Here is a 27682-nt window from a genome sequence, read left to right as displayed (position 1 = left end):
TCCAGTTTGTCTTCAGTGCAAAGCCACTGATTTTCACCATTTAATTAAGGCTTCACCAGAAAGAAATATATAGTACCATCTTTAATAGCTGAAAATTAGCACACTCCTTTCAGAACAAATGGTCCATGAGTGACTTTTGTGTCTCTACCATCAATTGTCTTCCTGAACAAAGTAGTATCTCACTGGTGGCCCAGGCAAGTCTTCCTCTCCATCAGTCTCTGGAGCAAATGATACTGTCAAATCCACATACTTCTTATCAGCTGATGGTTTCACAAGCTTTTGCATCCTACAAAGAAATGAAGAGCAGTTCATAAATGCACCAAGAGGATTGGCAGTGAGAATTCAGGGTCAGACTCGGAGGAATTTCACTGCCAGCAATATGTACTGGCCCAGCATACTACAGACCAAATTAAAATAGAGAATAAACCACCTCTAAATTGCACACAAAAGTTGTTCCTCCACCTGAGCTTCAGCAAATAGTATTCCATTTTCCTGACAGACACAGCCCATTAAAGTGTCAGAGTAGTAAAAATCCTGATATTCACAATAAGGTAGCTTCATACCATGGCTTTTTATTTACCATTATTACATACCATTTATTACATACCCCACTCATTCAAAATTATTTACACAGCTGTAAGAGAAAACATACAAGCAACATTTTTGGAGATAGGCTGTAAAATCTCATCTTAGCAACTCTACAGCTTAGCAGCTGTTCTCTCCCCAGGAGTTTGAAGTAGCTTGCTCATACTTCTCTGCCTGATACCTACTGGCAGGCCTTCAAAACAGTACTGATCAGTGCATTCACTTGCTTCAGCAAAGCCTGTGAGCACTACCACACAATTCACAGGAGCTGTAAGGAACAGATTTTGATCTAAAGCAGTTCTATCCACAGGTGTAAGGCAGAACTAAACCTGGGTGAGATCTGGCAGTTATTTTGCAAAGGTCTTCAGTCAAAACCTAATGCCTTCACATCCTGCCAAACTGTCAGGGTGAAATACCTCAATTTTCTTGCTGTAAGCAGCATAGCAAAGCCTTTGTGAATGTCATCATTCTTAAAAGGGCTAAAGTGATGTAGAATCTCAAGCAATTACTATAATTGAACAGACTTCCAGAAATCTTAAACTGCAAGCAATACATTATTCCTTCAGAGCTAAATTGCTAAATATCAGCATTAGTTTTAAGCCAGTTTCAAAAGGTCCTTGTAGTCTTGTTCTGCTTGAACCATGGTACATTCTTTCCCGCCAAAAAATTACTGTCAGACTTCTTTAGCTTTCTCATTCTGGTATTCAACAGCTAAAGCAGCATTTTGCAAGTCTCCTTTCCTCATCACAGAAGTTAATTCACTTTCTCTTTTTTCTTTTCTTTTTTTTTTTTTCAAAAAGTAATAAATTATCTTTTTTTTCCTTTCCAATTTATTTTTTCTTTTCAAAGTATTAATGGCTAGAAACCACTTTTAGAGAAAATACTGCTGTCAGACACACGTCCTTTTGATACAAGCAACGAACATAATTTGTATGTGCACTTGCATCCCTAAATCCATTTTCCAGATATACTTACGTCAACTTTAATCTTTTAATATGGCCTGGCATCACAGGAACATAGAGCATTTTGACTCCTTGTACAACCATAGTTGGTTCAATTCCATATTTCTCCTGGAATTCACAAATTAAAACTTGTTAAGAAGAGCTGCCCAAATCAGCAGATACTACTGCTGCAAATACTACAGCTAATTATTCAAATCCATAGGATCCAAACCAGTAAACCTGCTAATGCATGGATGCTGATAGAAAGTTTTAAGATACATTTGAGCCAACTGAATTAACAAGGAATTTGAAAACAGGCTTGGATGCCTTTACTTAAAGACATTCCCATTGGCATTAGTTACTGCTAAAATTATTCTGGTTTGAGCAGTAACTTGTTGGAAATAAAAAAGAAAACAAAACACAATTCAACAACCCAAAACAAGAAACTCCTTTCCTCTTGTCTTGTATTAACCCAGGACAGTAGATAACTTACTCTGACAGCATTTATGAAGTCCAACAGAGTAAAATCCTCTTTCCCATAAATTGTCCACCTGTCCCAGATGGTAAATGATAGCCCATTTCTGTTTTAAAAAGTGAAAGGTTGTTACTTTAGAATGTGAACTCAGTCATTCCTTTTAAAAGTGTATTGGAGAACTGTCATGTCTTCTTGTTGATGTGCTGTTTAATCTTGAGCAAAAGCCTCTTCCTTCCCTGCTGCCATTTCTCCAGCCCTCTGACTTTTCTAAGCACAACACACAGTAAGACCTCTAAGTAGATGTGGTACCTGACAACGAAGTTACTGAGTTTTCAGACTTACTAAAAATAGTAGTTGAACAAGATGCAAAAGGGCGTCTAGGATGTTTCCTAAGAACAATGCCACACATCTACCTTCTCTAGATTTTTAAAGTCTCACAATTAACAGCTTCCACTGAAAACCAAACTAAGCCTTTAAACCCACTATTTTTTAAAATTAGGACAGATTAATATGGACTGCATTTCCCAAACAGGAAATTCTTGGGCAATGCATTATGGGACACCCTTGGAAGTATTACAAGGATCACTTACACCTCTAGCAGTACACAGTAAGTGGATAGCAGAGTTTGATAGCAAGCATGAAGCAATTCATCATCTTCCAAGTTTAAACAACCCAAAAATACCCTTGAATAGCTAGAATGTTTAACTGAAGTATGGCTACGAGCTGTGGTTCCATCATAGCTCTGCTATGTGAGCACATAAGGCCTAATGTGGATATCTGGATTTAGTAACTATTCAAACTTCACACTTGTTGGAATGGTTCAGCAAGTTCTAAGCTCTAAGTTCTAAGCATTAGGTTTCCAAATATTGTCCTTCCCCTTCTGCCATTGTCCTTCCTACCTGATTTCTGTTCTTCTTACTTCAGCAGTTTCCGTAAAGACCATTATGGGAATGGCTAGGTTCAGAAAACAGTTCTTGTATGCATCAGCTGGGTAGCCACCCACAACTTTAATGAGTTCCAGTGCAACCTGCAGTAAATTAGAATTTATTTTTTAGGTTTTAGTGTTATCAACTCTAATGTAGTTAAGAGACCAGCAACTACCAAGGAAATTGTTAATGAGATCAGCCTTTATCCAATCAGCAGAGTAAATAACATGGAAATGCAACCCACTATGCCACATAAATTCTGTTGCAGCCAAGGGAAATACTTAAAACATTCAAAACTGTTCTTAATGTAGTACTCTTCCAAAACTGTTTGGTTCATGCAATCTCCACAAAGCATGAGGTTCTGCTGAGATGCATGAACATGAACTACTACAGAACAGATCCTTTCCACTCTTGGCAGCAGCATTCTGATGGAGGTTAGTACTAATGGCCAAAAACAAACCAAAATGCGGAATTCCAACCCATCTTTCTGTGCTGCAAATCAAAAATAAAAGCACCAAAGGCTCACCATGTTAAGGTAATTCCCCTTTTCAGGAACCACTCCAGCAGCCACACTCACACCACTGAAGACTTTCACTGCTGGGACTAAATGCCCTTCACAGTGGGCAGCTTCCCAATCACTGCCTCACTACTCATCCCACTCTCACAGCCAGACAAGGTTTCCTTGCTGGCTGGACCCTGGGTTTTCCTTAGCAGAGTCTCAGACTTCTTGTTTCTTTAAGTAATTTTATCATGGTGTAGCAACAGGCTAACAACTCAAGCTGGTGCCTTGGAGAAGGGGTTCTGAACAAAGGACTACCTGGGCTTTTGAACCCTTACAGTCTCTGTGCTCGACAGTTCAGGGTCTTCCAGCTCAGTCCTTGGCTCCTGCTGTGTCCCTGAGTGTCTGGTCACCAGGCTGGGCCACAGGTCCCCTGCCCTTTGCTGTGCAAAGGGTAAGCATCAGTTCATGACCTCTTGCCCAAGGCTCCCACACAGAGCTCAATCTTCAGCGGCACTGCAGCTCCACACTGAGCTACCTGCACTACATGCATTCCTCAACAACCACATCTAGAATCAAGCATGACCTTTGCTATTGGTACATAAGAAATAAATCCATTTCTTTAAATGAGCGTCTGTCAGGGTAGCAGTAATCAATACCCAGACAACAGCAGTTTAAGGCAAGAAACAGTAAGAGAAAGAAATATGCATTTTAAAAATCAATCTCACCAGCCCTGATACTGCCGCAGTAGCTGTTGCAATGGCAGGAATAATCTTTCCAGCAATGCGCTTTGTTTTGAACCGATCTGCTGGTTCGATGTTGTACATCTTGGCTCGCAGGTTTGACGCTGCTGTTACAAAATCTATGTGCCCATTACTATCATCATCTTTCTCAAAGGAGATGGGCTTCATTCGCAAGTCAGCTGCTCATAAAAAAGAAAATATAAAAGAGCAAAAATTATTATTAGCAAATTGAAGATGTCCAAAATACAGTTTAAAGGAACCTTAACAAATTAAACATTTCACATCCTGGAACTTGGTGCCTTACTTTTTTTTCTATGCTAGGAAATGCCCCTCTCAATACCACTTGCTGAAATAATGAAATAAGCATCAACAGACCTCTGAAATTTTACTTTCCTTGCACCACCAAGAATCGATTTTGAACATTCCTATCGATGTTTCTCATACATCCCACCTCACTAAAGCTCCATCCTAAGAGAATTCCCTTTTAAAGCTTATTTTATCTGCAAAAATTTCAAAATATGGACCCAGTAGCATTGGAATCAGTTTTGGGTTGATACTCCATGGGATGAGTTAGTGACAAGCTAATCTTTCTCCTGGATTCATGGCCTAAAAAAGCTTGCATGTTGCCTAGTGACCTCTTCATGTGGCCAGGTACAAAATGGGATCCTCAGTTTAAATCCAGAAGATGCTGAGGAAGACTCTTAACAGTCTTTACAATTTAGGATCATTTCAGATTGAGAGCTCTAAGTAGTGACTGCAGCCTTCTCATGCCTGAATCACTTGCAGTCCATCTGGGATCCAGCCAGCACCCTTCCCCTCCTTAAGAGTTCAATTCCCCGCTGCTGCCTGCTCGCTGTCATCAGTGTTGTAATTACAAGCAAGTGTAACAGAAAGCCCTAAAACTTCCACAAATCTCAGAAACACAGAACCATAGGGTAATGTCAAGCAACAGGACAGGTATCTGCATGGCACTTCAGAAAGCTTTAGGCATCAGCTCTACTTCTTGTAGAATTCCAGAATTGCTTCATCCAAAGACCTGAATGTCACTAGTGGCAAATACAGGATATTACTAAACTATGATGCTGGTTTGCACTACTCACTTTCCAGAGCTTCATTGGATAATATAGACTTCTCCAGCTGGAAAATAGCATTTCTTTCATCCTCACTGCTGACAGGAATATGATCTGGTTTTCTTGCAGTTTCATCTGTTTGTACAACCTGCAAGTGTGTGCAGTGCTTGAGTAATAAAATACACAAACTTCATACAATGCAGGTGTCAAGTGAATTGAATTTCCTGTCCTCCTTGCAGGCTTTCCTCCCCAGCTCAAGAGAGACATGGATTTACTGGATCAAGTCCAGCCAAGAACTTCTAAGAACATTAAAGGACAGGAGCATCTCTCATAGGAGAGGAGAAGCTGAGAGAGCTGTGATGGTTCAGAGTGGAGAAGACAAGGGTCAGCGGGATCTTATCAATGCGTACAAGTATTTCATGGGAGAGAAGTACAGAGAGCACAGTGTGCCCAGTGACAGCACAGGGGCACAAACTGAAGCACATAAACTCCCTAATAAACATACAAACATACTTCAAAGAAAAAGAAACAAACAAAAGCATCCCATAAAAATTGTGAAGATGGTTGAACACTGGCACAGAGAGAGGCTCTGGAGTCTCTATTCTCAGAGATATTCATAACCCAGTGGGACACAGTCCTTGATGACTTGCTGTAGCTGCCCCTGTTTAAGCACGAGGATTGAACCAGGTGTTCTTCAGGGGCTCCCTCTAACCTTAACACACTTATTGCCCCAAAACACATTATAATTTGTGTTTATTTCTCATTAGAATCATTGCAGTAGTTGGAGATGTGGGACACTGCTTGTGGAATACTTTTTTTTTCTTTAAATTAAATATCATACTTACTTTGTTTGAAGGTCTAAACTCTGGTACCTTCACAGATGAAATAATCCCCAAAATGGTTTCCTCTGACAAGTCCTATTATGGTTTTGAAGAAAAACAATTTAAATTCACATCAACTCAAAAAGGCCTCCACAAAAAGACTGTAAATACAATAGGATTTCAAAGAATACTAGACCCATGAAAAGTCTCACAGATATTCAGCAATGTTTCAGCAAAACATCATCATTAAAGCACCAAGTGACAATTCATTTGCCACAGCAAACCAGAGCAGTGTGAAGTACCTAGCATTTGAAAACTGAATAGAAGTGCAAACCTGACTTATAGGAAGGTCCAAATAAAAATAAGAAAAAAAAAAGCAATGCAGAGGCAGTAAGCAGTAAAAAATAAAATCTCCATAGCATACCTAAGACACTTAATTTTTTAAAAAGCCTTAAAGAGATTTTCTTTCAGTTCAGTAGTTATATTGCATCAAAATAATAATTCCCAAGTTCAGTGATTACAGAAAATATCCAATACACAACTCATTTCTTCTCCAGGTTCAGGATTTAAATAAAGAAAATAAGTGTAAGCAGCTGCCAAAGATACAGTGCTGAAGGATAGATTACTGTTAGAATGACTTTAATCAGCTCTTGAAAAGAACTGGCAGCTGGACAAAGGGCAAAACTGAACACCAAGTTAAGGGAACACTGTTACCCATCTGGATTACCTTTTCTGTGAAAGGAACACAGTACACTGTTGCAAAGAGCTTCGCTGTGCTCACAATGAAACCATAGTGCCTGAAGAAAAAATAATTATTTTTGGTTGCTTGTTTTTTCTACTTCAGTTGCCCAAACATTTACAATCATGTTCAAGATCTTAAGCAAACATACTGAGAAACAGAATTTTCATCCTTCAGTGTACACAGTACAAAATAGCACATTTTGACTCAGAGGTTGTCCCCAAAATTAAGCAAATTTTGATGAGTGGAGAGTTATTTAATAAAAACCATGACTCCTTAACTTTTGCAGACAAGCAAACAATTACAAATGTTCATATGACATCAATATGATAAAAAGCTTAATCTCAGAATTACTTTGATATTTAGCATGATGTCAGTTTTCAGTCAAACTAAAAACGGTGATCCAGTTTCTCAAAGCAATTGTAGACATACAGCAGATAAAAGCTTTTTAATCCATCAACCACATCCATTTTTAAAATTATCTGTAAACCCAAGCCATCTAGATCAGACCCAAATTGTAATGAACAAGAAAAGTAGTCCCTTCACTAGGTCATTTGGCACAGCCTGCATTTTATGATGTGGACAGTGGGGGCAGGGAAGTGTGACAGCAAAAACTCAGTAATTTTGCAGCCATATAAGACGTGAAATGGGTTGTTCTAAGCCATTTCACATTAGATGTTGTCAGAACAGCACCCTCCAATCCCGTATCAGTGAAAGTTAAATTATCTGCAGTGAAAGTATTTGGCAGCTCACCAAATTTGCCACAGGATAAGACTGTGCACTAACAGCTATTGATTCCAGTCCAACTTCCAGGGCTATAAAGCCACTGCCTTGCACTTCCTACTGTAAGGTGGGTTTTATAGGATGTTATACAATGCATCTGGGACAGTATCATACTTACAAAGGATCATTAAATTCAAACTTCACAGGGAAAGGAGGCCTCTTTGGTGATTGCCAAAACAAACCTGGTGGGAAAACAGACTTCAGATGAAATCCTAAGGAACCAACAGCAGCAACAACATGACATATGCCATGAATTTTCAACAGGCATAAAGAGGCATTTGTACTTACTTCCATCTTTTAATCGTGTATCAAGGGGAAATGAATGAAGGAGCTGAAGAGCCTAGAGGAAAAGCCAGAGAGACTTTAGTAATTTGTCACATAGATTGACATGACTGCGCTAAATCAAGCCTGACTAGCTGAAGCAATTTAAAGAGTTCAGAAAATCATCAAACACCTTTGTCAAGATGGACAGCTTAAAGACAAGTACTACTAGACAGAGCACTTTCCCATTTCATTCACAGAACAGAGATGACAATGTCAACACATCTATACAAAGCTCAAGCAAGGCATTTAATCCAAGAAGCAAAGCATTCTCCCCCATCTTATTGTCACTTTAGGATTCTTGCATATGGATTCACAACTTGGAATGCAATATTTTCTCAATGTGACAACTACCACCAGGGATTCTGCATGCACGGGAATGTTTATTAATTCACAACATCCCAATCCCATCTTTCTTACAAAATTACACACATACTTTAAGCAAAAATGTGGACCGGACTGTCAGAATGACTGGCTCTTATTTCAGAAAAATCCTTGAGAAAATCAGGGTTACAAAGATGAGTTCAGTGTGGGAAACTAAAACCCACTGCCTAATAAAAAATATCTAATAATCCTGATACTTTGGAAAAAAAATGGAAAAATGCCAAGAAAACTGCATGGAGACTACTGAATAGAGTACTAAGAGTGAATTAATAAACCAGACCTAGAAGTGCTACTGTAGAAAGGGATGCAGCATTTTTAGGTTTCAAATATAGTTTGTTATTTATGAAGACATGGAAGTGAGTGCAAAGACTTGGACACCTCATTATTAGGGCCACCAGGTTTTCTAAAATCCTCATCAGTCTACTGCTACCTCATTTATAGGTCTTACCTACCTTATGGCTAAAATACTTTTCAAATTTTACTCTTGCTAGTTCTACACATTGAGTCCAACTTCGGGGTCTTCTACTGAGAGTTTTAATAACATGAAAACAGCCTTCCAAGCTCTCTCCTGATTTTATTCTCTAGATAAAGAAACATGAAAATGTTAAAAGACAAGATTCCTTCTAATGCAGTCAAACAGTTAATATGTTTTTAGTAATCCATGGGCAAGCGGAAACAGGTTCACTTCATGAAATATTACCCTTTATGTGCTCTTCTCCGCTGGGTTTTTTTCCCCATTTACTTCCACCAGCCCTTTGGACCACAGGCCATTACAGACTCACAAGAAAAAGACAGTAAACAATTTCAATCTAATTTATTACTACTTGAACTCACTTCAAACTCAGTCTTACTTTCATTTTTCCCAGCTAGTTACACATCAGTGTGACACACACAAATCACACACTAGCAGTGTCTCAGTCTTTCTTGTACTTCTACATCATGTACAGAGCCCATGAGCTGGAGAAACTTTTAATTATGTGGCACACCAGAAATACTGTTCATATGATCAACTAATGACTTGGCCAAATAAGTCTTCAGGTTTTCTGAAAGAAGTAAGAAACTAACCCTAATCTCACTGGCCTTAAATATAAACAAAATCCATAAAGCAATAGTTTAAACGCTCTATTTTACCCTGGCAACATTCCCTTACCTGTAAAACTTCTTCTGCTGACGGATAGGTTTGCCAGAACTTGTTAAACAATGAAGGCTTGTGAGAAAATGAACTTTCAAACTGTAAAATAGAAAGAACAAATATGTCATTATGCAAGACGAATATCAGATGCCCATCTTTCCACACACACATGAGTTGTGCTGAATTCCAGAAAGGTGAATCCATTACCTTATCTCTCGCCCACTGTATCGTATGCTCAATAGCAGCTGGAAAAGACTTCAAGGTGCAAAAAGGTATTTCTTCCTCTGGTGGATCCCGCTGTAATTAAAGAGGGTCGCAGTCAATGCAGGCTTATCCAGGTTAATTGCTAATAATAGCACCAAGAACTTGTACACTACATAAGTTAAAACCTCTGCTATTATAAAATACAAAGTGGCTTTTTATGCTTAGAAATCTGTTTTATGAACACTAGCTAGTATTGTCAATTCTTCTTTATGAAGAATAGTCTAAACTCAACACTGGAAAGCAAAACTGAACTTTGAAACATAAACAACAGGTGAAATTGCCAGACAGGTTTTCCAAGATGTGCAGCTGACATTTTATGTACACTTTCAACATGAAACATGCTCTGTCACTCAAGGCCAGAAAAACTTACTTTACGGACCCTAACAAGACAACTAGGATGCTCAAAATCCTGTCTCTGTGTCCACATGGCACTGTTTCATGGTGTTTTCAACCAGTGAATTTCTCCACAAGAACTTAAAACAGAGGGATACTGCAGGTAGTGTCTATCAGCAATAGAGCCTGAAGGTTCATTTTCCCCTTTCCCATTCAAATAGAACTGTTATGTATACTTGTAAAGAACTGCTCAAATTTTATTTCCTGTGAGTTTTCTTCAGAAACAAAGGAAGCAATTATTTCCTAATGGTACTGTTCTTCAGCAGCTCAAATAGGCCACTTATTTTAGAATGACACATAAAAATGATCAAAGAATCAGAGGGCATCATGGCACAAGCTAGAGAAGGTGAGCAATGGTCTTGAAAGACTTACATGACTATTGTAGGACTCTGTCAGATGGGGCACAATAACTTCTGTGTGTCCTTTTGTTCCCATAGTTCCAGAGTCTATAAGAGGACGCAGGTTTGCTACACAACGACTGACATGGAAAGACACAGACTATCAGAGTACAGAACAATCTCTACATTCTTGCCTTGCAACCATTACTGGAGTGCAACCAGAGTTGTCATTAGGCACTTTCCGAAGAGTGGAAAGCTTACACCAAACTCAGGAAAAAAAAAGAGACTAAATAAGAACTATTCAGGTTAGATCAGGATACCATACACCTCAGCATGTGTGGATTATGAGCATTAGAAATTATTTGTGTCAATATCTCTACTTTTAAATGTAAATGCATATTTTTATGCTTTAATAATTCAGCCTTAAAACTGACAAAGTATTCTCACCCTCATCAGAAGTTAACAGTTGTTCTTGTTTCCCTTCCACCTCCTACCTATCAATGTATCTCCTGGCTTCAACATTGTCCAAAGCAGTCACAATCACATCTTGCTTGGTGTAGAATTCATCACTGTAAGTGTTCTCAGTGGCTGGACAAACTTTATTAATATCTGAATCAATCTTTATGTAAGGATTGATGTTCAGAGTTGCTTCTGCTGCAGTGTAGCTCTTAGGTTTCTGAAAGCGTAAAAAACAGATATCAGCAATATGCAGATAAAGAACACCAGAGACACAGAAATAGCAACTTCATTTACTGATCAGACAAAATTCACTAACAAATGTTAGTATGCAAAACATACAATAAACAACATTTTTTAATCATATACCTCCCTCACTGATAAATATCTTATTAATCTAGTTTTATTTTTTGTTTTATTTAGTGCTTCAGAGACCACACGGTTGAAGTGCTTAAATGGTTTATCAAGTAACTGAAACTGATGCCAGATGCTGCCACTCATAATTTCTTCAAAAGAAGGAGCAGCTCATGACTGTCTGAGGATAAACACATTAGTAACTCTGACTGTGTCTATGCAGCACAGACATCAAGGACCTGTGAATAATCACATTACTGCAAGGCATTCCACACAAAACCAATTTCAGAAGCTAAACTGAAATAGAGTTCTTGACCTACCCAACACTTTAGCCATACCACAATTATCTAGGGATCGGCACTCAAGCCTGTGGCTTCTAAAAGCTTGCAGGGCTCACTTTCCATCCATCCAAAGTGCAATCTGTTCCCAGATTTACTACACATAAACAGGAGGCAGAAAATTCAACTGTTGGGTTTTGGACAGGGGAAACCTTTTTCCGCATTGCTGTCATGATCTAAGCCACATGATCATTATTTTGTGCTGTGTTTGCAAGTACGGGGATGTTCTCTCTGCTTCTAAGGAATTAACAGCTTCTGTGTTACCCATTTACTGAATGTACATGTTGGGCTTTTTCAAAACTATTTACCAGCTCAGTGAAAACTGAATTAAGTCAGAAGACACCAAGTTTGGTCAAGTTCCAGCAGCAGCAGCACTACTGAGCTCTAGCAAGAAGACTTCTGCCAGCACTGTCTGTTTTTTGTTGTTTTATTTTCCCCAAATTTCAATGGCATAGTAGAGCATTTCTGACATAGCAACCCATGGCATGTTCTTACGAAATTCAGTACTCATTCAACTGTCAAATTCAAAAGATTTCATTAATCAAAAACACCAGTACAAATTAAGAGTAGACAACCAATTTTACTTAAACGATACTAGTGATGAGTAGTACTTGGTGATACATCCATACTTGGATGCCATTGGAGTTCTAGGCACTGTTTAAAAAAAACCCCTAGATTTCATTACGGCCTCTAAGTCTTTTCTGGACAGAAGTACAGACACTCACAAGTTCAGCTCTCTGTAGGGACACAGGACAGGGCAACACAATAGTCCAGAAAATGTACTGAATTAATGTACTGAATAAGAAAGCCTACCTGTATGTGATGAGGTCGAAAAAGAAACTGCCTGTTCAAGTTGGATTTCTCTATCAAATCTGGATCTGTAATTGTAACCTAAGTCAGAAGGGGCAAAAGCAACAGCTGAAGTTACAACTTAAGTGTAACACTGAGCTATGATCTTGATGAAACTTCTATAAACACTTGTCAAAACAAAACACTGCTATTGACATCAACTCTGGCCAAAGCTCTGCTTATACTGACTGACTAAATTTTGTTTTAAAATCAAAATACAGCAAGACTGCACCAAGTGTTTTCTGCTTCTAATTGCACATCCTTCTATGCCAAGGCCACTGTATCCTCTGCACAGAGATCAACCTGAAATAAGACTTAGGCTTTTAACAATTTTAGTAGTCTAATTATTTAATTCTTCCCTGTCACACTACTTCTAATCAGAAGTAAGGTTAACAAGTGACTTACCAATCCTTTGTCTTGCCCAGTACCAACACCAAGAAGTGCAAAGTTTTTCAGCATTTCACAGCCTATGGCTCCACAGCCAACCTAAAGAACATTACATTTGTAGAATCAGAAACGTAAGTGGAAACCACAAAGACAAGTCCCACTGCAATTCTGGACCATTCATTCTGCAGTGGCACATCACAGAGCTGCCCTCATGTATTTTGAGGACAGTGGGCATTAGCTGTACCAACAAAGCACTTGCAAATAGTGTAACAGTGTCAGTCATACTCACCAAGAAAACATTCAAATCATGGAGCTTCTGGCACAGAGAGTCTCCGATACAAGCCCTCAAGGCATCGTATCTATCTCCCCTATGCAGGCACAGGAGACAAAAACAGGAGACTTCAAACTGCTATTTATCATGGTAGTGCCATTGATCCCAAAATACACTTTGACACAAACTAAGAAAGTCAGACAGAGTCTATAACGCCTATTCATGCTGAAATAGGACACACATTCTTAACCCCAAACCTGTCCCTCCAGCAAACACCACCGAATTAACTTTAGAAGACATCTGTGCCTGCCTGAGACTCAGATGTGAGCAATACATAAGCCAGTAGTTTGTAGTTATATTTACCGTGGGAGAAACTCCTCAGAGCCCACCTTCTCTAGAGGCGTTACAATGTCTAAAACATCTATATATAGCTGAAAAAAAAGGAAAAAAATCCAGTAAAAACGTGTGAACAGATTACTTTAATTTAAGAACTAACTACTTTGTATGAACAACAGAGCCTAGAAATTTAGAAGCACTAAGTTTTTACTGTCACTGGAAAACTACACAGCATCTGGTACCCTACAGTTCACTTCACAATTTTAGTGGACAGGAAAAAGCACTTGGACACACAGGAGAAAAAACATTCACTCAAACAGGTGAGGTGCAAGTTTTTGACTTCTGACAGGCATGTTGCCCCTGCATAGGTAACTCTGAAGATTCTGACATTTTTTAATCCAACTGTACTCTGACATTTATTCTGAGAGTCTGAAAGCCCTGCTCTTATGTACAGTAGCATAAGCTCGTATCGGCACTGTATCACACCTTTGCATTCATGCAGTGACAAACCAATGCTGTTTTTGCTAGTGTGGAAAAACAATGTGCTATCTGAACCCCAAATAGAAAAATTTTTACTAAAACTGGCTGTAATTTTATTGTACACATAAAACCAGTAATTTTTCTAAATATAGCCTCAAGTATTTTTTTTTTTTAGTTCCATGCAGTAGAAGTTGTTCAGGTTACTCTGATCATACACCATTTACACACAACTATCCATTCATAGGATGTCAAAATAACCGCCCAAAAACCAAGACAGCCTTACCCACTGCTGCAAGGGAGAAAATTTCCCTGTTACTGCTTTCAGGACTTCCTGGCTAGCAACACCACCTACTGCTGCGGCCAAAGGAGGTAGAAATCCCTGAGCAGTTCTAGACAGCCATTTCACCACATCTCCCTTCACCTGAGGCTGAAAAGTAAGACACAGGAACAGGTTTACTCCCTCAGTGAAAAAGTCAACGTTTGACAGTTTCACAGACCATTCTTCTTCACTAAAAGACAGATCATTTCAGTCAGACTAGCAAAAAAGTTTCCAGCCAAGACAGATCCACCATATACCCTGTATTTGTCACGTGCATTTGTCTAAAAACTGGATTCACATCACCACAGGATCAGCTTTCATGTCAGGTCAACATTCAGTTGAACCCATGCTGAAATCCCATTCTGTTTCCTCACATGGCCTTCAGACAGCCAGCTGATCTATCCAAAGATGGACTCAAAGGCCAGAACAGGGACCAACAAATAAAGCATGACTTTTAGGCAAGTAAATAAGCACATTAAAAAGTGAGTCATAATGACAATGATTCCTTACGCACTTTGTTTTCCAGTGTTTCACTTATAGACATGGCTATTCTCAGCATTTCCTCAGCATCTTGAAGGCATCTAGACACCAGGGTAGAAACAATAATGATGACTTAAACATTCCAGAGTTCTTCTAGAAACACAATCAATGGAGGAAAAAAACAATGGATACAGTACGAAGTTTGGAATCTCACATTATCCTTAACAGTGAGCATTCAAGATATACTTCTAAATGGTAGGGTTAGCTCAAAAACAGGCGTATCAGTGGAAAAGTCCATGTGCAAGTACAGTCTTAAGATTTATACTTTTTTAAGTCATTTTGTCTCATTTAACTCAAAATTACATACATCAAGATCTACAGCCGAATAAAAAACACTGAAAATTAAACCCAAATCATTCAGATTTTTTAAATCCATGAACTAAAAGATAATTCAGGATAACTGAAACAACTTTTCAATATCAGTCCCACAATGTGAAAACACTAGAACAGAGAAGGCCTTTCTCCAGAACTATCTCTTCTCTACCTGGGCCCAGAAAGTGTCATTGCTATATTGGGAAAGCCTTGTTACACACCCAGACACACATCAGATAACATTTTTCATCCTTCCATTTCTATGTGGTCTATCAGGTACCAGACAGGGAAGGTACCATGCTGCACAGCCACCCAGGAACTAGACAAAAAGGAGAGATGTGTCTGATTTAAGGCTTGGCAAACACACTGCTGCTTTACCCAATGTTCGGTCCACGACCAAAGTTCTCCTGGAAGTGGTTCAAGGCAAGCATGGCAACATGGATCTGCAAAGGTGCCTGTTAAGACAAAAACAGCTGTTGATCAGTTACAAACTAGAAAGAAATTAAGTAAACAGAAACAACTATCTGAACTCTTCCGTTACCATTTCATTTCTTGTCTCTTAAGTACAACACTCAAAAAAAGTTTTAAAATAGCATTAAAAAGTGAATTTGAAATACATTTTATTAATGTTTTTTAAAAAGTGTTGCTCAGTAATGCAATGCCCTTTACACACATTCAGCACCCTCTTCAACTAAGTCCAACTGAAGAGTCCCCAAAAGAATTTAGAGCTGAAACTGGAAAGTGCGGTAATCTTCTTTTAACTAGGTATTATAATGCATTGCATTTTGCCAAACATCAATAACAAAGCCCAGCATTAAGGGCAGAAGTAGAAATTATATTATGCTAAACATAAAGTTACAGATTACAATCCATATATTTTTACTATTAGAGCACTTGTGCCCAAATCCCCACTTGCTAATTACCTCAGGCTTGCTAAAATCTGCAACAAGGCATAATGGATTTGTTATCTGCTTCTCCAGCCGTTCCTGGAAAAACAGAATTCATGACAATAACACACTACTTAAGAACACAACAGCCACTGCTACCTGACAAAATACTCTTCCAACAGAGATTAAGAAATAAATATCCTTTCTGACTAGCACTGCCATTGCTCTTTTCATTATTCATACCACACTAGATGCTAAAAATAATTAGCTACTGCAAGTTCTGAATGGTCAGAGAGATGTTTCACATCCTAGTGACAAGACTCATCTTTAAATGGGTGTGATGTTTGGGGCTGCCCTGTGCAGAGCCAGGAGCTGGAATCCATGATCCTTGTGGGTCCCTTCCAAACAAAGGACATTCTATAATTCTAGGAAACATGTACATGGTGAACTCTGCTTCCAGTGCTCAGAGCATTAACGCCTGAGAACCCAGCCCTGGCAAGCACACACTTACAAAGTAACACATCTTGGGCGTCTTCACTTGCACAGCTATGCCTCCATGCAGGTAAGGCTCCATCTCTGATGTATCACCAATGCTGAAGGAGTAAGGTGACACCACTGAAAAGAGAAGAGAATAAACAGTGACAGATAATTCAAAGTGTCATTGGATGCTTCAGTTCTGTATACAATGAAGCGAGGATTTACCAGTCCTTTTTTTTTTGTGCTGCAATTTTGCAGTGGGCAACCTTGTTTTGGAAGCATAAGCACAGCTGATCCTTCTAACAGGATTAACCCAGAAACTGGCAGAGGGACAAAGTATTAGTTTCATATGATCTGTTATGAAATGAGCTTTTTTGAGTGGCAGCAGATTTAACAAGAATTCTGATGACCACGGCTCTTTAACAAAAATGAAATCACGTTTAATTTTCTTTAGAACATGCACAGCAGTGTCCAGTATTAACTGCTCTGAGTAGGATTTTAGCCCTGTGATGAGAACAACAGGTAATCAAAAAAGGCAGCTGGAGCATTTTGTCACATCTTCCCCCTCATACACGGGAAGCATCATTCAGGCAAGGCAAAAAGACAAAAATTGTTAATTCATGGAAAACTAAAACCAAAAGCTAAGCCATGAATAGGAGGAATGAACTGACTGCAGCATCAGTTCCAGCAAAATGTAAGGGCCCAGAGGAAACAGATTCAAGTACATGTTTCAAGGGTTCTGTTTTTTGTCTCAGACCACAGAACAGTTAAAAACAACCAACCAACCAGCCCCCACCCACTTGCTCTCTTCTGCTCCAAACAAACGGACATTCAGATCTGGGAACTAGAAAATTCCCCAGCATCCAAAAGGAACCAAGTAAAATGCCTTGAGATATGCATAAAGTAGAACAAAGCAGGGTAGATGTAAATCATGAAAATAATTTCAAATGCATTCTTAAAACGTTTTCAATGGATCCCTGTACACTCAAATTGTCAACCCAAAAAGCTACAAGGCAAACAGTGACACACCAAGTGGCATCCAAAACCGTGACAGAAGCACAGGCATTATGGGACCCTCCAAATACCAAACCAGTTTCATCAGCAGGCGAATGACGGTCAGCTCAGAGGCTGCCAACTAGATTCCACAGTTTGAGCTGAGCAATTCCATTGGCTCCTTAAGCAGCAAGATGAGTTCAGGTAGACTTTACTAAATGCCATCAAAACAACACCAGGAAGACCTTTGCACCAAAAAGCAATTTTTTTGTGCAAGCTTACTGGAGGCCTGCACAACCCAGCACTCCTCTGACAATGGTAACTAACACTGCAGTGGCTAAATCAGGCCAGAAAATAAGTACCTTGCAAATGAGTCAACAGCAGTTTACCTGTTATTTGGTGTGTGGATCCATTCAAGCACGACATTCCATTAACTTCCCGAAAGGTTAAGAACTGTCCTGTTTCAAGCCTGTGTGGATGATTTTCAAGGCAAGTGACAATACCAGGATTTGACTGAAATAAAAAATGGCAGTCAGCAACGAGGAAAGTCTCTCGTGCAAAGAGGTCACGTTGTATTGCAGGCACATAGCTTTTTGTCTGCTGAAACTGCAATCTCTAATACTTTTAACACCTCATTTCTGTCACAGCAAGAGAGTTACCTATGACAACTTTTTCAGTCCTACAATTTTCAATTTAACAGTGTTTCTACAACAAAAACTTTCTCATTTTCACTGTTTTGAGTTCTCAGTATGTTAGCAAACTGCATTTGTTAGTTCCCAGCAGTGAAATCCATTGCTACGATCTAAAATAGTAGCAGATTTATCCCCTTTTTCCAAACTAAAAATAGTTCCCATGTTCAAAGACATTTTCAGAGGTATTAAAAAAAATAAAGTCTTGCAAATGGTCCTTATTACTCCATGCTTCCTTTCTGTCTGACATCCTTAGAAAGGACATCCAAACTTATTCTTGAAAGTTGGGAAGCTTAAAAAGCTGGACAGCATACAGGAGAGGCACAGCTTCAGCAGGTCACAGACAAGCTTACACTTGCAGGAATCTCAGACAACACCTCATCCTGTTATGGGATGTGACGCTAACCTGCCACGCACACAGAGACCTCATTGCAGTCTGAACACAGCTCCTCAAGACCTTGTGCTGCACCTCAGGTTGCAACCTGGTGGATTTGCAAGCAAGCCTGGCCTGTAAAGTCTCCTATCATCCCTTCCTGAGACCTCAGTATAGGAAAGATTTCAGTTAAGCAGCATAGAACTTAATTACAGTGGACCACATTCTCTGTGGACAATGAACAATGACAAAGGAGTTGACTGGAGAAAATTCTACTCTGATTTAGGGACACAGTGCCACCTTGACCCTGTCTATGGGACAAGAACAGGCACTTGATGGCACTGAGTTTTAATTCTCATGAGTTTTACAGTTCAGGGTGGAAGAAGATACAACTAAATTCAAGTATAAGATTATTAAACACAAGGCATATATACAATATATATTCATTCCTTCACTTGGCAGGTAATCAGTAAAAGCCATGAAACTCAGCTATGTACTCCTTATGTAATTAATGTGAACAATCAAGTCATCCATTCCCTTTTAAAAGCCCCAAGGAACAGGCTACCCAAACCATCATATTATGAGCTTTAATCCAGATCAAGCACAACTTGCTGTACAACCCCTCCTAGACTGGTTATTATTATATCTAGACTGGAGATAAGACAAAAGACTTGCTGCTGGATGAGTGAGCTTACTGTCTGGACTTCCAGAACTGAAAAAAAGGACCTAAAGTAATTTCCCTTTATAAAACAACAATACAAGATTAAATGGACATCCTTACATTCTGCACTGCAACTACTAGCAATAATATTCTCTTCTCATTGCCTCTGCTTTGGTAGGTTAAAATACATCTTGAAATTTCTTTTCAAAATATGCTCTTCATTCCCTTGATTATTCCAGTAGCCTGCCTGTAAGTGCTGCAGTTTTTTATAAAAAGGGCTCTTTTCATGCCTATTTTCATGCTTCCTTGGAAGACTTACCCTATTACCACACCAAAATTATGTCCTCTTCTTTCTACATCTACGCATTTCTTCCTCTCGCTATCTCTCCAATCAAAAAAATTATTATGTGTTACATAGTAAGTAACAACCAGGAGGCAAGGGTAAGAACAAAGTAACCAAAGTAACTTTGCTTCTCCTATAGCACCAGTTTTAAATTGCTTAGCAGGCTGCTTAAGTTAAACACTCTGGCACTCTCAAAGAGCCAACAACGAGTCCTTTTAAACACAGTAAAAGCAACACAATGACTATTATCCCTTACTTGTGTTATATTTGAAATGAAGATCTCCTTTGGTTCCTCTCCTGTTGTATCCAGCACTTCAAATTCATCACCAAAGTCACAAAACAAACGTGAACATACTCCATATACATCTGCACTGATGAACTACAAGAGAAAGTAAAAATCATGAGTAACCCTAGAACAGCACAAGCCAAATGATGCCTCACACTGGAGCCTGTTGAAGGCCAGCAGGTTTGATTCTAGAGTGGAAACCTGTTGTGTACTCAGGCCACACCACACAGCACAGCACCGACGACAGACCTTGAACCTGCAGGAGCATTTCTGAGCCCATTCACAACACAGGAGCAACATCACTACACAGTGAAATGCTGCCATTTCTACTTCTCTTACATTCAGCCTTAGCATGTCCTTCAGTCTTAACACATTCTTTCAGAACCATTTTGAGTTAACAGTGAAAACTAGTTCTTTAACATGATTGCTTTTTAGTTAAGGACCAAGCTGTGGTTACCTGTGCTGGTATCCAGAGAATACCAGTAGCAGCAGTGTATTCCCAGAACTCCTGCTGCTCCATCAACATGCCATTTGCATTGAATTATATACCTTATAACCAGCTTTCTCCATTTTTGGAAAGAACACCCTGGAGGTCCAGAATGCCCACTGTACAGATTATTAATGTGTTGCATTTTTTCTATTACCTTAATAGGTGGCTGCTGAGCATGACAGAAGTCATTAATCTTCTTCTGCAGCAACAGACTTACTTCAGTCAATATGACACACTGTGAACAAGAACAGAAATACTTTTAAGACACCGAAAGTAATCAGTATCTTCAAGCTATGGGAAAACTTAGTACCTAGAGTAAGTTACTTAGGTGTCCTGACTCCTACCCTCCACACTTAAGAGAAAGCAGTCTTGACAAAGTTTTCTCATTAAAACAGATTGGTTACCACCTCACAAGTTCTGGAAACAAAATGAGTAGGAACAGGAATAGCTAATTCTAAGGTTTTTGTTTGTTTGGGTTTTTTTTAATTGCAGCTGTGGAGCTCAAAACCCAATTAGAATATTTAACATCTCAGCAAAAATGTAGATTTTGAACTTTAGGATTAAAGCTAGCAAACAAACAAAAATATTACTCACCAGTGCACACCAAGAAGTCTGCAGAGACTTCCAGTATTTGTGGTCATAAAATTGCAGACACAGAATTTCTACACACATTCCTTTAATGCCTAGGACAGTACTGGGTTCCAAGGCACGTGCACTGTAACCCATTCAGTTAGACATGGCCTGATGTAGCTGGGACATTCAGAAACTTGGTGTGCTTGTATGTCAGCCACACAGTAAGGGTTCCCCACTCAGACTGAGCCATGCACACAGGCAGGAGACAGCTAACTGAACAACTGCAAGTACCCTCACTCCACCACAGAGGCACTTACATTTCATTATATACATACATACATGAATGATCTAAATATATAGCCTGAGCTTCTGCTGCCTGGAATACAGCACACAGAATATATGTAAAACATCTGTGCTAGCTGCAACAAAAAGTCACAGTTTCACCTTCAAAAAAAAAATTTGTACAGCGACCCCACTTAGCTATTTATTGTCATAGCAGATTCTATAGTAAGTGTACTAAGAAAATGGTGGGAACACAAACCCCCTGTTTCAGTCTTGTTTTCTTCAAGCACAACACTTGACGAGTCCAAATACAAGACCTACTGTTTTATTTACACCATCTCAAAATATACTTCGGAGTTCTTAATTCTATTTACTTACTTAAAAAATCCAAGTTGTATGCTCTGAATAAAATACACATACAACTGCTTTAAGAGTGACATACCTGGTAGTGCTTTAGGAAAGACAGATCTGTGGTTTCATCTAGTGGCACAGTTGATGCTGCTACATGGACATATGGATTGAGTTCTGCAATACGAGGAAGTGTGGCCTCAGCCCTGAAAGAAAAGCAATTTTCAATTTTTTACATATCTACAAAATTCTATTCTCAATACAGAATTTCATACTACACATGCCCCACAAGAGACCCTCACAATGTCTCCTGGCAACCAACAACTCATTTATTCACATTTCAATTCCTAGCAGGTCTGAGGAAAACTGCAGTGTCCAATATCCCACAGGACTGTCTGCTGTCATGGCTGTTGTCTAGTCTTGTACAGGTGGCTGAGAAAGCCCAAGGAAGAAATGCATGCTGGCCCCCACTATTTAATTTGCATAACAAGCAGCGACACTTGTGACTCAGAACCTCAGACCCAAGTCTAGACTTCCTCTAATACCTACCTGGGTACTGTACTCACAGCTAGCAACTCCAGAGAAAGGGTTTAACAGGTATTTGATATGTACTACCAGCTCTTGGACAACAAACTGCTATTTTTGATGCTGATGAGACTGTCAGGCTCAGTCCTCTCTCACTCCAAAGACTTCACTAACCTGTTCCTTTGACTGGTAACATCATCTTCATGGATGAAGAAGTTGATCCCCAAATCCCATTTTGTGCAGTGCTTGGTGTCATGAACTGTAAGAGCCTAAGAAAGTTTGTCAAAAAGTATTTGCTGGAAGAAATATACAAGGTCACAGCACCCAAAAGGATGGATTAAGCCCCATAAGATGTTGGAGGACTAACACTGTAGAAGATTTAGTTGTAGCACATATAAGAACAAGCTCTTCCAACCTCTTCCCCAAGAAAACTCTTACTATTTGAGAGAGCAGGACATATCTCCAATATGCACTTCATTCAGCATTTTCCTCCTTGTTTGCAGTGGTAACAGACAGCATTTAAATATCAAGGATAATTTTTACCAGACTGTGATACAGGGGCAATTGTGATCTGAAAATTAATGGACAACTAGTTGGATTTTTTTTTTCCATTGGAAAGAAGAATTTTAAATGGCTTCTTGCTAATAAAATTAATCCCATCAGCAAAAAAGCAGTTCTTGGATTAAAACACCCAACCATTCTAATGTCTACACAAAAGGATTCTAATGGATGACAAAATAAGATAACATATTTTGAATAGTTTGGCTTTCAAGTTTGGACCACTCCATTTAAAAGAAGCCACTTTGTACAAAAAGATTCAGTATCTAATCAGCAGCTAGCTAAAATACTTTATGAGCTATTTCAGAGCATAGTGGACATTAACATGAGATTCTGATCATACCATTAGAACATCCAGCTTACTGGAAGTTTTCACCCCTAGGTTCTCAAATATTTTGCAACTCTTCTACTGAGAAACAGATTCAGAAATTTTAGATTAATTAGCTATTAGTGTTTTGCCTTTTTCTCATGCTTACCCAAGAATAACCAACAACAGAACAGTTTCACATACCTTTACCCCAGCCAGAATGATGTTTTTGGCTGAAAAAACAAGAACAAAGCAAAAACAGAGAGAGAGATTATTGCAGGTTACTTGCAAATCTGTAATTGCATAGTTATTCAGGTGGACAATAATTGTTAAGAACTTTATAGCTTAAGGGTTTTTTCTGTTGTACATTTGGCTCAAGCATTCTAAAGGACCCCAGAAAGCAAAATAACATACGCAAGGTTAAAAAGACTCTCTACACTGGTCATTTGTCAGCTGTCCATCCCACAACTTTGATTACAGAGATAGTAATGACAAACTGCAAAACTCCATGACTCTGTTCTGGCATCTGGTGCAGAGAACCACTAGAGGTAACTGAAGGAGTAAAACCCCAGGCACAAACCAGCCGAAACAAGTCTTGTTCATGAGGAGTAAGGGAAATTGCTAAGGAGTCTCTTGTATCACGGCAGTTATGCATTTTCACAATAGTTCTGTTCTCCAACACATCCTCCCATCTCATAAATGGGAAAAATTTTGGTTATAGCTACTCCTATAACACATTCACTGATACTGATGCCTGAAGGAGTAACTTGGATTACCTACCCTAAACCTTCACCCAGGACGCAAGATTTAGGTAAAGCAATCTGGCTCACGGAAGCACATTTTCAAGTAAAATTTGAAATGTTGTTCTAGTAAAATGAGAACTTAAGTCCAGGATCTTTCCTGCATCTGCAATGTTAGTAATATGCATCATGCACACAGAAATTCACTCAGACAGTTCGGACATGCTTATTATATTTATATTTAAATTTAAGGTTTACAAGTATTCTGGGATAGTATGTTTACACACACTTGTGTCTTTTTAAATAAATGTTACCTAACTTACCAATCTCCACCCCAAGGCCACCTATACCACTCAGGAACACGTGGGACTGAGCCATCTTCTGCATTGCTGTGTCTCCAAGAACATACCTCTGGCGACTACAGCAAAGACGAATTCAGATCAAAACAAGATACAAAGTCAAGAGCATATTAAAGCAAGTCAAGAATTCCCAGTCATTAAAAAACTTTTTAAAAATTGTAATGTTTTTCAATCAAACCTAAGATTTTCACTCACAATGCATACAGTGAAATGCATTTAGTCAGACCTTGTCAGTGCCAGGTTTTAGAGAAGATAAATGAAGTTGTAATTTTAAATCACTGCAAAACTTCTTCAGGATAAACAAAGTTTTTGGAATTAACTATTGAAGACACAAGCATGCAAAAGAATTTCTTTGTTATCAGAAATCTTCAAAACAGAGGGTGACACAGCTTTTATAGTCAGATCCTAAAATCTGGGAGAATCCTAACATCCAACTGGACAATTAAATTTATACCATTCTAAACATCACCTTTTTCATCAAGGAAAAGAACAACTTTCATGAGGCTACTGCCAAAAAGTAGTGACAAAACACCAGAAGTACTGCACTGAATTGAAAAGAAGCCTTATTTATTCTGCATACAAGAATTTTTAATTTTTTTTTTGATATATAAAGAAGCTTTTCATCCCACCATGTTTTTACAGGGATACCATTTGTCCCAGTAGAGACTTTCTGAACAATTACCATGCCAAGAGATCTCAAGACATTCCCAGGTAACAAATTAAAACAAAACTAAACCAAAAGAAATATTTATGTTTTTTTAGATCTACAAAAAAACCCCAAATCCAACACCCTGAGGTCTGGAGGGTAACAGAGATATTGATGATGATGACCAAGAAGCACAGCAAAGGCTGAGGAATGCATGAAATTGTAACATTACTGCATGTAAATGTAAGTGCTCCTGAAAAGTCAGGAGCAACACTTAAAAATCAGATAATCTTACCTATACAAAGCATCATCAATTTCCATAGAGTCTGCTGCCATGATTCAATGTGATTTGTTTAAACTAGAAGGGTTACAAAAAGAAATGAGCTGGTTATGTCCAATGCAATTTCACAGCTGGCATGCCCTCCCTGCCCCACTCAGTTCTTCATTAAAGGAACTGAAAAATAAAAAAGTGATGCTACACAGGAATAACTCTGAACATTAAGAAGCCTGTGGAACATCACAGCATATGGATAAGGAAAACACACAGCAGCCAGAAGACAAAAACCTGCAAATCTTCAATAAATGCATTCAAAATAGACAGACATTAGTTTCCCCACTGAGGAAATGCAAGACTTACTTATTTTATTTGCCACAGTTAGATTTACTGAAAGAGTAACTTCATTCCATATTAAGAGCTCCAAGCTGATCAACTTGCATCCATCTGATCAGTGGGTTTTTTTGAAAAGAAGATAGAGGATCACTGAATGGCTAGAAATAGCCATTTATGCTGCATTATTTCTAAGTTAATTGAAAACCCTTAAGAAACAAGTATTTCAGCTAACTGAAGAAACCAACACCCAAAGATCTGAATTACTGCAACATTTAATTAAAACATGCAGTTACACAGTTTGATAGAATTGTAAGAAAAAATGTAATTTTGCTAAAATGTAATTATGCTATTAAGGCCTTTGGCCATTAACAAGGATGTTTTCATTGTTAAGTTGGTGATAACTAAGCACCAGGATCAGGAACAAGCTGCCCATGGGCACCTTGTTTCTTACTTATGCACACTGGGAACTGGTGCTTCCTGAACCTGGCAGGTGACTGCCACCAAACACAGGATGACCAAAATAGACCCTGTGTGTACTTTTGTAGTAGTGATAGGAACTGATGTTCTGGGTCACATATCTTATTTCAGCTTTCTACAAACTGCCTTGGAAACTACACATAGCTGACAACCCTCTCTCCTGAGACTGAAAAGTAAGGGCCCAGACATATTAAGGACATTTTTTTTGAGAGCACAGCTTTCTAATACAGCTTTCAAACCTGCCCAAAATCTAATTCCTATTTACTGTTCAGGTGACTTTGGCAAACATTTTAACATCTCTGAAGTATGGTACCTGCAGTCTTTCACAATGTGGAGACTGCAACATTCTGACCCAAAATTTGTCCTTTTGGTTTTTAAAAGGTGCTGAAATAGCACAACAAGGGACAGAGTTACATTTGATACAGGCCACAAATCTCATCCACAAAGCTCTTCCACCGTGTGGATATTAACTCCTGCATTTCAGTGAGCGCTCAAGGCAGTCAGCATGAGGCAGCTCCACCAAGTCCACACCACCAGGCACTTCAGAGCAGCTCCCATGCCCTTGACACAGCAAGGGCTGAAGACAACCAATGACCATTTAACTAGAGCCAGATCTCAAGCCAGAATGCAACACACCGCATCTTACAGTCACAGGCTTCACTCCCTGCTTAAATAAGGGCCTTCATTTCAGCCACTGCCTGAGACACAAGACTGGAGGTCCCCTTCAAAGCAAGCCATCTAGACCAGAGCTGTTCTGTCCTCCACAAACAGCTCTGACACTCTGAGACTACACAAAATAAAAGGACTGTGGTACTAAGATGGGGAAGGTGATCCACCCCTGGATAAAAATGCTCAGCTTCTACTGCTGTGGTTGCTGACAGCCATCTCAATCTCTATGCCCTCCCAAACAGTTTTCTGTAAACAACTAGGACGTGTGATCACCTGGCAAGAGAAACTCAGCCACCTGTTTCACACAGACTCATTTGACAGTGGCTCTTTCAATATACTTTTTAATTCCCCATTCTCCTCCTGCAGTCATAGCTACAGCACTGAGATGCTGCCAGTGCACCCATCAGATAGAGGAAAATTCCTCTTTCCACAAAGAGGATTTAATTACATTATGGTCAAGCAACTGTAGGACAAACTTGGTTAATGTATTTCTGCATCCAAGTTATTTCTCACTTTTATTCCACCAGTATTGAATCTGTTTCAAAGAAATGCATGTAAAAATTCATTCTAACATTATGTCCTAGTTCTTACCAGAGGCTCAATAGTCACACACTTGTCTGTTTCCTTTTAAAAGCCAACACTATCAGTTTTAATATCAGCCTTGTATTTAACTGTTTAAGCAATGTTCTTAATTTTCTTAAGCCTCAGCTGCATGCATGACATAACCCAGGGACAAACGAAGAAGCTACATGTTACCGGGAAGGACTGAGATGCTCTGAAGAGCAGCAAATGCACAGGAGCTGTAGCCGTGTGCTGGTTTCACAGTGTTCTTACCTCCGAGTCAGCGCAGGCTGAAGCAGTGTTAACTACTCGCTGTTCAGCACGCTGGGATGGCACGGAGGCCTGGACTCATCCCACCTACCCCGGAGCTTCCAGCGGCTGATCCCAGTCGAAGCAGGCTCCCTGTTCAGTCAGCGGGAGAGAGAGAGGAGGCTCAAACCCAGTTCCTGCCCAGCCGAGCTAATACGGCAACACCGACACCTCGGATCTGCAGCGGGGAACCCCGACAGAGCCCACGGGCTGCCTCGGAACCACCCCGACCGCAGCAGAGCCTGGCGGCGGCAGCCCCCACTCGCCGCTCCCGGGCCGCTCCCGCGGCGCTGGGCACCGCCGCCCGCCCCGGCCACCCCGTGCCCCGCCCGCCTCCGCGGCCCCAGCCCCGGCCCCGCCGCCCGCTCTCCTCACCCCGCGGCGGCCTTGGCGTGGCGATCACAGGCCCGAGCGCAGCCGGCGGCGGCAGGGGAAGAGGCAGGAAAAGGGTGGGAAGCGGCAG

The 27682-nt window shown here is 39.6% G+C and overlaps 1 protein-coding gene across 1 annotated transcript; it reads right to left on the bottom strand.

The window, feature by feature from the left end:
- Nucleotides 1–27682, bottom strand: UBA6 (ubiquitin like modifier activating enzyme 6). Its single transcript, XM_053940824.1, has 34 exons — nt 27595–27682; nt 27184–27312; nt 24889–24951; nt 23912–24006; nt 23053–23081; nt 22158–22252; nt 21553–21664; nt 20410–20490; nt 19736–19858; nt 17803–17926; nt 16455–16558; nt 15980–16042; nt 15435–15511; nt 14719–14785; nt 14169–14312; nt 13433–13500; nt 13088–13166; nt 12817–12897; nt 12376–12453; nt 10909–11090; nt 10449–10554; nt 9627–9716; nt 9438–9518; nt 8740–8868; nt 7871–7922; nt 7701–7764; nt 6788–6857; nt 6085–6156; nt 5270–5387; nt 4155–4348; nt 2901–3028; nt 2020–2107; nt 1561–1655; nt 1–286 (listed from the first exon to the last, which is right to left on the bottom strand). Exons 3-34 carry the CDS (start codon nt 24927–24929, stop codon nt 151–153), a joined length of 3066 nt encoding a protein of 1021 aa, XP_053796799.1. The 5' UTR covers nt 24930–24951; nt 27184–27312; nt 27595–27682; the 3' UTR covers nt 1–150.

Source organism: Vidua chalybeata, chromosome 4, assembly GCF_026979565.1.
Source record: "Vidua chalybeata isolate OUT-0048 chromosome 4, bVidCha1 merged haplotype, whole genome shotgun sequence".
Lineage (NCBI taxonomy): Eukaryota > Metazoa > Chordata > Aves > Passeriformes > Viduidae > Vidua > Vidua chalybeata.
The sequence above is the reverse complement of the archived record's forward strand: the minus strand, read 5'-3'. Positions and strand labels throughout refer to the sequence as shown.

Bases quoted from the DNA above. Each gene is read 5' to 3' on its own strand.
- UBA6 (XM_053940824.1), bottom strand. From the start codon at position 24,929: ATGGCAGCAGACTCTATGGAAATTGATGATGCTTTGTATAG. The intron at 6,858-7,700 runs GTAAGTATGATA...TTTTTTCTTCAG, and splicing joins TTTGAATTTAATGATCCTTT to GCACTATGGTTTCATTGTGA. The intron at 6,157-6,787 runs GTAATCCAGATG...AAACCATAATAG, and splicing joins GTGTTCCTTTCACAGAAAAG to GACTTGTCAGAGGAAACCAT.